We start from the raw sequence: 13020 nt of genomic DNA, 5'->3' as shown, positions 1-13020 counted from the left end.
CCCAGTGATAGGCAGATAGAACTTTTTCACTCAGTACTCAATTTTCATAAATGTATAAGAGACACAGAAACAATGAATGCATGTATATACACACAATACATATATAGTAATGGTAGCACTGAAAATCTAGGCATTTTAGTCTAATGTGCTGTAAAGACTCATGTTGTTACTTTATTATTCACTCTAATATGTGAACTTAGAAAACTGGGTTGCTTAAGAAAACACGATTATGAATAGACGGCCATAATCTCAAGAGCATGATGATTCCCAGAATTAATATTTATACTACCATGGTTTTATATCTATAATACAGTAATATGAAATATATTCTTATTTGATGTAAAGAAAACAAATAAATTGCTATAATGTGCAAACTATCCTTTTGAGAGCAAGAATAAAATAAGCATGAACAATCCAAATACCCAAAACAAATTTTCATCAAACAAGTTTTTTTTATTAAATAAAAATATCCTCACAGGCAAAGAGAGCAGGAATCTTGCCAATAAAGTCTACTGATGAATTGGAACCAATTTTATTAAATAGGATTCAACAGGATAAACTTTGATCCATCAAATTCCTGCAAAAGTTAAGTTTGTAATTCTAGTTATGTCATTGTTAAAACAATGTCAGTGTACAGGATGACAAACATCTCTGAAATTTCTCTGTTAATCATCAAGGATTTAATTATCGTTTAGAAAAGGGAGAAAAAAAGAAAAGGTTTTGAACTTAAGTTTTGTACTTGGAAAGCCTGAAGGATGGGTGGGATTATTAGCAACCATTTTTAATTGGTTCAAGTTAACAGAGGTTCTTTCTCTCTGTTCTTTCTCCCACCCATCCCCCAGTAGTCTTCTTCCTGCTGTACTTTCCTCATTATAAACACAGAGCCTTTTAAGGCAGTTGTTGCAACATGATATAGTTCTGTGTCTTGGCTGGAAGTCAGTTTGGATGAATTACACCAAGTTTCCATTCCTAATAACACTGTGCTTGCAGGGAGATGAAGCCCTGGAAAAATATTGTAGTAAAACTGACCTTCTTAGGTTTTTTTTTTAATCTCCCATTTGTATTTTTGTGCTACACAGACAGACCAATCTGTTTGGCACAGATGTGAACCTTCATCTGTTAAAGACATCAGTGTCCTCATTCTGAAGGACTCATTTCCTCCATAAGTGGTTGAAAGTGAACACTGGGAAGTTGACCAAAGGACATCCCCCTGGTGTCAGGAGTCTGATTTCAGAAACAACTGCTGAAGTAGTCAGCTACAAACACAAGACAATTGTTAAAAGGCTGCCCTGAACAGGCCATACTGCTTTGTAGTCAAATAGTCTGTATCTCTGTAGATAAATGGCTATCTAAGTAATAGTCTGGGAACGAAGAGTTAAATTATTTTTGTTTACATCAGACAATAAAATTATTGTCCTATATTGGCAGTTAGAGTAATTCTGAAATTGTTTTAGTCAGGAGTTTGAGTTTCACTGATATTGATTGGTTTAAACTAATGAGGCTTAGACTTGTACAGAGCTTCACTATCAATCTTCCTGTATGAACACAATTTTGGCTTCTGAAACAGTATATGTTGGAAGCCAGTTTGGTGTAGTGGTTAAGGTATCAGGCTAGAAACTGGGAGACTGTGTGTTCTGGTCCTACTTTGGGTGAGTCATTCTCTCTCTCAATTCTAGGAAAGAAACAATGGCAAATGGCTTCCCCAAATCATGCCAAGAAAGGTGTAAGGACTTGTCCTGGCATTTGCCAAGAGTTAACACTGAATTGGAGATACTAAACAAAACAACAACAAACACTCCACAAATTACGTTGGTGGGCACTATTTGATAATTATTTATAATTTATAATTTTCATTGTACTTTTATCAATATTATTTTTTTACTGTAAAATGCTATGAGTCCTTGGATTCTCATAGATAGACAGATAGAATCCAAAGAGTGAGCAAGTAAATCAGTCAGTCTCTGTCTGTTGATCGATTGATTGATAGCCTTATATGAAATGCATCAGCACATTATAATTTAATGAAATGTCCTTTTATATAGGAACTCTCAGAGGAATGACAAGGGAGTAACTATTTGCCAGAAGGAAACCAAATGACCAATCTATTGTCGTGAAAACAATTAAATTCCACTATTAGAAAATTCATGACCGTAACTTAATTTTCCACAATATACTGCAGTTTTCAGTAATACTAAATTTTAGGATAAAGTTGTGTCGCAGAGATTAAAGGTTTTCATTGTGTTTGTGTTCGTTACCTTGTACCTATGGCAAACCTTCCAGTGCATTGCAATATTTTCTAAACACAGCATTAATTTTTCCAGCATTTAAGTATGTATGTTTTACAATATTTAATTATTTATTTGATTTCTATACCTGTTCATCTCAGCAAATGACTGCAGCAACTTGAAGCTGCAGAGTCTATGAAGCAACTTACCGGTACTAAGCTTCTCACTAATCTTTGTAAAGAAAACAGTTCTGCTCAATAATGCATAACCAATGCTTTGCAGTGTGGATAATAATTTAAGTTCACAGCAACCTTGCCATGCTTTGTATTCTTCAAACAATTAGCTAGGTTTTGTGTTCTTCCTCCTCTGAAAGACGGAAGTCCAATATTTTCACTCTCAAAAATATAGAATATAGAAAACACATGGTTTGCTCCTCAGAGAATCCCCAAGTATTACTAATACCTAAAAACCCTGAAAACATACCAAATCTCTACAGATGACAAAGACTCGGGCAATTCTCAGAATTTATATATAAAATAAATAAAGGTTTTGCAGCACTCTGTGTGGTTATATGCAGGTATGAAAGAAAGATCAGTAAAACTACACAGTTTTCTTTAATTTCTCCTACATAATTAGCATAGAAAATCCAATTACACAGGATCTGATGGGTGGGGAAAATATACACAATTTTGGATATATCAGTACACAAACTGCAAAGTGAAAAGCTTAGGTCAGCAAAACAATTTAAGAGTTGATAAGACAGAGCAAGGAATATTCATCACCCATTCCATAACTCTATTTTTCTAAAGATCCGATTTCCCCATTACCAGATCCTTGGAACTTTCCGTGTTGACTAATATCTTACTGGCTGTGTATTGCTTAGAATCTTGAAGATTCCCAAACCAGTAATTCTTCTCCTCAACTGATGAATATTATTTTATTCTAGATTGCCAAAAACATAGCCTGGCACATTTTTAGCATTTTCTGAATTATTTTTCTTTTTAGGGTTCAAAAATTACTAACTCACCCCTTTGGCACACATAGTTTGGTGATGTAGATCAGGGGTCCCCAACCACCGGTCCATGGACTGGTACTGGGCCATGGCATGCCAGCAACCGGTCTGTACAAACAAGCAAAGCCCCATCCGTGGGATGCAGGCAGCAAAAAAAACCCACGCACTCTCCGGTTTGTGGAAAAACCTTTCTCCATGGAACCGGTCCCTGGTGCCCAAAAGGTTGGGACCTCTGATATAACCTTTAGGAACTTTTGCACCAACAGAAACACAATTTGTTCTCTCTCTCTCTTTCCTCCATTCACACAAATGGCAGTTTATAGCCTTTGAATGCACTGAAGTCACTAGCATCAAATTTGTTTATCCATTATGAATCTTATCTTTTAACTTATACAAATGTAATAACTTTTAGAAAATGTTTTCTGTAATGATGTTCATACAGAACTCACCTGACTTTCTTGACTGCTGTTTTCATTACCCATTTCAACAGGGAAATTTCAGAGTCAACTTTTGCATTAAGAATATCAGCTGAAAGAAACAAACAGTCATCAGGGATTTTCCAATAGTGAGGGAAAATAGCAACCCAAGAAGAAAAACCTGCTTTGTGCCTCCCTGAATCTCCGTCTCCATAGAAATTCTCCCCAAGTCAAGCAGGTATGTGCCTGAAAAGATAACTTTACATTACAGATCTAACTTCTGCCAATCCTAGTTTTGAAGTTCTTGTTTGCTCAGTCCCATACAGCAGAGGGGAGCAATCAGAGACACTATGCTCTGACTATGCTCAGGATGTAGAATCAAAACAAAAAAGAAGAATGATGGGTCCACATCATTTCAAAATAGGTTTCCTCTTTATGGCAAAATCAATATAATACCAGCACCCCCAACGAAGACTATCATTATGTGTCCTTTGCACATCTCTATTTCATCAGCTCTGTTGGGGAGTAGAGTGAAGTGACATACTTTTGACAACACCACAAAGGGAAAATAAATGAAGGTTGGAATCTGAAGTGAATAATTTGGCAAGATTTTTCTGGCATTATCCCTTGCAAGTATGGACTCCAGGCAATGCAATGACTTAAGCCACTGCTGTTATTTCCCAGCCTGTTGGCTACATCTTTCACTGCCAATATGCAAAGGTGAGATTGGACAAGGCTAGGAGCTGAGCCCAAACTGCTCCATTACAATAACAATACACAGGGGTAAATTGCTTCTTCCATCCCAAAGTGGGATGTGCTTCTTTCTCCTATTTATGCAATATACAAGATTTGAATTTGATTGTTGATGTATGGGTCAAGAACCTTACATTCTGTTATACTTTTTCATAACAGTTGTCTTAGTTCTTGTTTTTGTAAAAAAAAAATCTAGCTTATCAAAAGCCAAACTCTTGAATTACCATCTACAAATTTTCTTGTTCAGTATCAGTAGGGACAGCCAGACACAATAGCTGGAAATTGCTTCTGATAACAAGTTTGTGACAAACTGAGGTTTTCCAGGTATTGAAGTCTGTAACCAGTGCACAATGGTCATATAGATAACTTTAATATAGCAGTAAGGTGATATGCATTCAAAAGTTGGAAGAATGGCCATTGAAATAGCATGAATATGTCTGGGAATTTGAAATAGCCTCATATTTGAAACACAAATTCAGTCATAATTAAACTGTGTTCAGACTATGATTCTAAATTCCACAGACTTCTACCACACCCAAAATCTGGGTTTATATTAACTTTTTTAAATCATTCAAGCCTTGAATGATCCCCATTAAATAAGGATATATTTTTATGACCACATAGAAACAACTATAACTTTTTACATTGACATGATTAACATAATCATGTTTTAGCTGATTTTGTTAATACTTATTAGCATGATTTTAATAATCTATAGCTTTAAAACGGTTAGGCTCTGTGTCTCCTTGATAAATCTGCTGTGACCTGATTTATGAAGCAACCTTGACCCCATGATCCCTCTTTAAAATCCATCTTCTGATCTATGGCTCTTGGCTGAGGCTTATGTGGATTCCCTAAGACTAAACTGGCTAACAATCCTGACTTGGCTCTCGGAATATTGGACTGAATCTGGACTATAGTTCTATGTGGTCCTGTTAAAAGCAAAACCATTTAGACAAGCTTTTGGATTTGTTTTCCTTGTCCGCTGTTACCTTGAGTAAAGTAATAATTTCTATAGCAACTATGTGTGTAATGTATAATTGAAACAGGACAGAAGCAGGACACTCTGCAACATTTCACCTTTCCACTTAATTCAAATAGAATTTTAGCAAAATACAAAATCCAGCAGGGACAGGGAGATAAGTGGACAAAAAAGCAATTATGTGCCAGCCATGGATGCTATATTGAGGACCCATTAGAGAATACAGTAGTCAAAACATATCATTGTTCCTGAATTCTTTGGTCACATGCTTTCTTGGAGCTATTGGTGAGCAAGAATCAAACACAGTAGAGAATTTACACTACCATACTAGCTCGCATGTTGATGATACTGCTGCCGTTCCTCTTACTTTAAATATCACTATTAAATATTTAATCCAGAGGGTCAGATTCTGACAGAAAGGAAATCTATGGCACATTACTATAGCTTCTAAGCAATAAAAGTAAGCAACCAGATTGCTCACAGATCAGAAGCCTTAACATAATATTATTAGCATTAAAGAGTTATACCTAGTCCATAGATAGGTTTGGGGAATCAAGCCAATTATCTCGTCAAAAGATATGTGAATCTAGCCAATTATGGTTCATTCAGCAAACCATAATTAAAGAAGCTATGGTTAAATGCAATATACAGTATGAACCAGATCACACACACAAACGTATAGGTTTTTTATGTGCTAAAGGATTACTTCATCTTTTATTCCAACCAAAGCCAAAACTTAAGCTTCCAATTCATTCCCACATGATATATGAATATGTATAAAGTTGGTGATTAGAGCTGATCTCTTAATGTACATTTTACATCATTCACTATGTTGCAATGCTTTAGAATGTTAACAAGAAGCTTCTCCACCCTTGTCTGAGGCTGAAATTCAGGGTTTACTGCATTACAGTGTAATTTTGTTTATTGAGAACATATTCAGCCACCTAGCACTGATCTTGTTCCCAAGTTAAGCATGGGTACACTTTCAGCCTCGAAGATATTTATTTCATTTTAGTTTTGTATAAAGATTAACTACATGTGACAATGTCAAACCTAATTATGTGTGAGGTCAGAATACACTGAATGAGGGAGAGGTTTGTATTTTCCATCATCCATTTTATTATCTTTTGGAAGTTTCTCTTTCCACAATTATGTAGCAGCTCCTTCAACTAAGTGTTTCTTGGGGAATAGGTGGCAAAAGCACCCTTGGTTCCTGTTACTTCTGGAGTCAGGAATCTTAGTGATGTACATCTTCTGTTAGCATTATCCTATTGTACGTATGTGTTGTTGTTTTTCTTTCTTTCTGTTCAATCAACTCTGATTCTCGGAGATTGCCTGCCATTTTCTCGGTAAGGTTTTTCAGAAATTTTTGCCATTGCCCCCTTCTTAGACTGAGAGAAAGTAAACTAGCCCAAGATCGCCCACCTGCCTTTATGCCTAAGGCCTTTATGCCTAAGGCAGGACTAGAACTCACACTCTCCCAGTTTTTAGCCTGATGCCTTAACCCCTGCACCAAACTGGCTCTCAGTGTACATGTGTTACTGTATTATGATTGACAAGTTGTGTACTATCTATGGGCTGCAAATATGGCAGCAAATAGAGATTTTTGTGTTTCTTTGTTGCCATTTAGCAGTCATTCAGATTTTGGTTACCTGGAAGTGGTAAGCCTACAACTTCTACACTATTGAGCTTCTCTTTTATGTATAGTCACAATTTAGATTGTTCATGATGGGTCAGTGTGAACAATTTTGCTTTCATGTTAAAAAAAACCCTCCCAACCTTGTTTCATAGTCTGTCTAATTTGAGACTAAACCAGTTTTCCTGTTCAGATGTATGATGAGAGATGAGGGAGAAAGATTGGTACGTGGTTTAATAAATCATGCTTTGAGCATGTTTTTCCTTTTAAATTTTTAGAAGTTAAATTCGTTAAACGTTGGTAGTTAAACTGTGTGAAATATGTTTCTGAACTAGTTAGGAGATCACAGTTCATGTACTGAGCCTTTAGTACCCTAAATATTAAGGCAGTATAAAGTTTCATTTCAGTGTTTTCATTTGAAGGCAATTAGATATCAACATCATGAATGGGATCGTGGATTTAATTTAAATTATCACTGTGAATGTGAATGTTCTTGGTTTAATTGATTTGTAAAACCTGAGTTTTGCAGCCTGAGTTTCCAAATTCAAATTATCCAACTCAAATTATCAAATTCTATGAATCTAAATCCAGTTTAAATTGGAATAAACTACACACATCTTTTAAATTGCATTCCAGATCATTTTAGTCCTTTGAGTAAACTGAAGTATATTTCAATATACTTTATAGATATAATAGTAAATACTTTTATATCTGATTAAAGTCTTTAATTCTTAAAATAGAAATACAGCTAATACCAGATCGACTTGAAAAACTTTGTATGTGCATATAGTATAATCTGGTTAAAATGGGACTACCATTTGTTAAATAAACTATTTTTTTTATTTTAATTCCATTTATATCCCGCCCTTCTCCGAAGACTCAGGGCGGCTTACAAGCTTAGCAGTAGCCTTCATTCTATGTATATGCCTGCTTATTAGGGCTTTCATACACCCCCAAGTGGCATTATTACAAAGTCAGCTTAATTGCCCCCAACAATCTGGGTCCTCATTTTACCTCCCTCGGAAGGATGGAAGGCTGAGTCAACCTTGAGCCTGGTGGGATGCGAACCTGCACTAATTGCAGGCAGCTGGTGTTACTTAAGGAGGCATTAGCCCACTGCTCCACCAAGCCTCTAATAGGCTGAGTTAATACATTTCTGTAAAACAGAATTCATGGCTTACAATCCTACACTTCTAGGCTGAGAGAAGACAGCTATATCCAAAACAAACATTATCGTGTTGAACCCAATCAAACCTACATCCGTATTAGACATACATAGGTATTCTTCAGCTAAACTCCATTGGTCCCAAATACTGTAGGGAATAAAAATGGGTTTCAAGAGTTGTAGTCCAAAACATCTGGAAGGCTTAAGTGGTCTTTCAGTAGTCTAAACTCCTGAGTAACTAACGAGACAATAAATCCAACTCAGAAAAGTTTATTTCTGAATAAACATTTAGGATCTATAATCAAAATAGAAGAAGAAACAGCTACCATTCATTTATAAGAATATTTTCTCTGTTCAATTCTTTGTAGTCCAGCTTGCAGCGTAAAATCCTCTGGACTCTTTCACATATTCTAACACATTAGGATTAGAATATTGCTATTCTTTTAATTTACATATGTAGCAATCGAATCATTTTATTTTCCCCTTCTAAGTTTTAGACAAGACATTTTTAAAGCATGCTGGTTTTATGTAATTAAAACCATGTAAGCACTGTCTTTCCTAAGTAATGCTCACATAAAGCGGATCTAATGAAATCATTAGAAAAATTGATCTCATAAGAAATTTCAGGACACTTACATGGGGAGATATAATCTGGGTCCTTTCTGGAATTCAAGCACTTCCTTCTTTTTTCATTTATAATGCTTTAGCCAGCTCTATCTGTTTTCCTTCAATGATCTGAAACACATGCATACACCCTTCATTTAAATGACCCACCTTCAATTAAGCATAACCTGTTGGACAAAGATGCTGACTCCACCCCAGGTACAGAGTAGAGTCAGTCAATTAACACATTCAATAACTACTAATTTAAAAAGTGAGAAATATTGTTCATATGTTGGAGTTATAGAATATGAGCCAGGATGTTTGGTTATTTTCCTATATTTTTTCCTAAGAAATACCTCTGAAACCTATGAACTTTATGGCGAATTACTTTTAACTACACTGAGATGGACAAAGGAAGACCCTCCTGTGGCCATAAATACTATTTATGTAAGAACTCTGAGCTGTTTTATGAGAAAAGGCTAAAGCTTTATTATATCCAGGCCATTATATCTTTTGTTGATTATAGAATGGACAAAAATGGAAGACCAGCGAATATTTGCTTCTCATACTGCTACATTCAGAGAATTTACACTTGTGTCTTCTGGACTGCAGCTTGGTACTCATAAGATAAATTCATACAGACCCAGTAGGCATGGTTAAAGAACAAGTACAAAAAGAGAAATAGTTTTAAGAAATCAGTCTAACCAGGTCATGTTTCAGGTGTAGGCAGGGCTTTTTTTCTCATAGAACGCTCAGAACGGAGTTCCGGCACCTTTTTTGGATGGAACCTTGTAGGGTAGGCAAGGCGGGTTGTATGACATGTGTGAGTTCCGGCACCTTTTTCTTTTACGAAAAAAGTACTGGGTGTAGGCATTTGTGGACAGTAAATAATAATTTAGAAGCTTTTTGAATGACTAGGTCGTGCATGGATTTGTTTTTCTTTTAATGAATTCAGCAATCCCTTCAAAAACGAGTATCTTTTGTTTTGCTTGCAAACGTTATTTTTTCTGCTGGAAATGACTTCCTGGTGAGTCATAATGGAAAGATGGAATATAAAAGCCAGAAACTCATTGAAATGCTGATGCAAAAACATGGCACCTGCTTTGTTTGATGACTTAATAACTATTAATAACATTTAATGTCAGCACTAACATCTTCAAATCTGGCTTGCAGAAACAGCCAACGGAGACTTGCAGACTGGGAGGGAAATGGATATGCATTTGTAATCCCTGGGATTATAGAGCCAAAAGTAAGCAGCCTATTGACTAAATTTTGGCAGTGTAATTTTTCAGCTAAAATGAAAGAAAAAAGGTGGGAATGGGAAGAAAAAGTTAAAATGCTGCCATTCATATCTTAAAAACCATCACCAAATCCCTAAGCAGTCCATTTAAAAGAAAGCAGTGAAACATGATTCTCTTAGCCAATCAAGAAATTTAGCTGCAACTCCACTGTGTTTTACACAGAGATTACTATAATTCTGCAGAGAGGTAGTTTATACCTTGCTGAAAACCAAAATGTGCACATTTCTTTTTATATTTAATTTAACAATAGCCCTAGCTACTGTGATTTGTAAACCATTAGATATAAACAAAATCAATTGCAGTTTCCAATATAGCTGTAGAGAACATTGTAGTGCTGTGTGGAGTACAGCACTGTGTGGATTTTGATACAATATATATTCAATTTTGCAAAGCAAAGGTTCATTCAGATGTCTTGGTCTAAGTGTACACACACACACACAATTTCTAATCTTTACAGTATATAAATAGATTAGAATTTGTATAATTTTTATACAATTGTTATATAAATTCAACTGAAGCAGCTTTACCTTGCTTGCACTAATATTTGACCAAGTTTGTATGTGCAAAGCAGTAATGTAATACACCAAAGCTGTACCAGACATCAAGTGTATCTGCAAATTTAGCACAACTTGTAGAAACAAAATAGCAACTATGTAACTGCGTACATTGATCTGGGGAGTGATATTTTACTTGAAAAGAAATTCCACGGGCAAAGCGCATGATTTTTGCATGCTCAGGCATGTCACCTTCTCTCAAGATGCTCCCTGCTGTTGCCCGACATGAATCAATTAAGCAGATCAAGTTGTTCACTTTGACTTCTTCCAGAAAGAATGTACCTAATGCTACCAATCGAAAAGCTTTGTCTTGCCCTTCTTAAGAGTTTTCCTCTAGAAAATGCATGTAGGCAAATTATTATATGTTATTTATCAGTGCAAAATATTAAAACTAAGAATGCAAAAAAAAAACACACGTGAAAATTAACATATGCATTTGTTTGAGCAAGAACTGAAAGAACAAAGATTTACAACTGATAGGCAGTGGAAGAGAGATTCAGATCTATGTCTGCTCCAGAATATTTGGAAGTGGTACACTAATGGCCAGCTTAAGATGAGAAAAAGCTGGCACTTTCCCCTGAAGCAGCTAGAGTGAGAATTGTTAGGATAAATTTTCTTCCGTGTCATCTTCTTCCAGAATACATAAAGTAGCACTTATGGCCTATGCTGTTTTGCCCAATGATAAAAAAGAACAAATGTCTGGAAACAGAAGAAGACATCATCATGGTTACCCTCTCAGATCACATATGTGATTCAGATGCCACAAATTGCTTAATAGTAGGGCTGACCCTGGATGCACTTTATCACCTTCTTCAGTTTTATGAGAACTGCTTGTCCATTACTGATTCCCACATAGCTGAGAATTACTTCTATAAAAGCTAGCCTGTATAGACCTGTATAGAATAGAATAGAATAGAATAGAATAGAATAGAATAGAATAGAATAGAATAGAATAGAATAGAATAGAATAGAATAGAATAGAATAGGAAGGGATCTTGGAGGTCTTCTAGTCCAGCCTCATGCTCAGGCAGGAGAACCTATACCAGTGATGGCGAACCTTTTAGAGACCAAGTGCCCAAACTGCAACCCAAAACCCACTTATGTATAATCGGGTGCCAGGTGGGTGTGGCCCATTGGGTGGGCATGGCTGCAGTGGTAATGGCAGACTGGGCGGGACTAAAAGGTTCAATCAACCAATTCCAACTTTGCGAGATCTTTTTTCCCACGAGAAGTTGTAATTGATTATTTTATTTATTTGTTTTATTTTATTACATTTATATACCGCCCTTTCCCGAAAGACTCAGGGCGGTTTACAGGGTAATTAAAAACCAAGATATAAAAGTTAAAAACAAGTTTAAAAAAATTACATTTGTCCCTGTATAAATAAAACCCCAGTTAAAATAAGATTAATCCTCAGCCTGGGCCAGAGAGCTCGAAGAGCCAGGTCTTCAGGTCCCGGCGGAATGAACGGAGGTCGGGGGCAGTCCTCAGCTCCACGGGCAGCTGGTTCCAAAGGGCAGGCGCCCCCACTGAGAAGGCCCTATCCCTGGGTGTCATCCGCCGGCAATCTCTTACCGGTGGCACCCTGAGAAGACCCTCCCTGTGGGAGCGCACTGGACGAAGGGAACTTGATGCCGGCAGCAGGTGTTCCCTCAGATATCCCGGACCCAAGCCATTTAGGGCTTTATAGGTCATCACCAGCACCTTGAATCTCACCCGGAGGGCAACCGGAAGCCAATGCAGCTCGCGGAGTAGAGGTGTTACATGGGAGTATCGGGAGACCCCCATCACAACTTGATTGAATCTTTTTTTTTGTACATGCGGTGGAGGCCCAAAGCAAAAAGATTTTATAAAACCCAGCTAAAGGCCTAGGACTGGTATGACAGTGCGCGTGCCCACAGGGAAGGCTCTGCGTGCCACCTGTGGCATGCGTGCCATAGGTTCACTACCACGGACCTATACCATTTCAGACAAGTGACTGTCCAGTCTCTTCTTAAAAATCTTCAGTGATGGAGTGCCCACAATGTTTAGGAAAACAAGGTGATAGATTTCTGGTTGGCATTACTTCACAACTCATGCAGATCACTATTTTTAAAATTCCTTATGTAAAAACAAGTATTCCTTATTCCCTTCAGACCACATAATTTTGCTTTTGTTCCTATAGGAATTTGTTTTGCATTGCTTTGTTTTTCTTCCCATGACAAGAGTGGGAATTGTAGTTCTCTGATTCAGGTTTTCCCCCTCTACTATGCCAAGGGCATGAGCTTATGGTTCTCCAGATACAGTTGAATTGGACCTGTCTGCCATCCCAAACAGCATGGCAAATGGTGAGAACATATCTACAGTATATTCTGGCTCCAGAACAACACTTAA

General features: G+C 36.8%; 1 protein-coding gene across 1 annotated transcript in view; it reads right to left on the bottom strand.

Annotated features, from left to right (window-relative positions):
* Positions 1 to 3734, bottom strand: part of TACC2 (transforming acidic coiled-coil containing protein 2) — a 157525-nt gene extending 153791 nt beyond the window's left edge. Inside the window, exon 1 of the mRNA XM_081329392.1 lies at positions 3687 to 3734. Coding sequence (XP_081185518.1) covers positions 3687 to 3719 — 33 coding nt within the window. The 5' untranslated portion in view covers positions 3720 to 3734. The remainder of the gene's footprint in view (positions 1 to 3686) is intronic.
* Between the last annotated feature and the right edge of the window lie 9286 nt (positions 3735 to 13020).

This window comes from Vipera berus, assembly GCF_964194415.1.
Source record: "Vipera berus genome assembly, chromosome: 5".
Classification (NCBI taxonomy): Eukaryota; Metazoa; Chordata; class Lepidosauria; order Squamata; family Viperidae; genus Vipera; species Vipera berus.
This window is presented reverse-complemented; position numbering and strand designations above follow the sequence as displayed.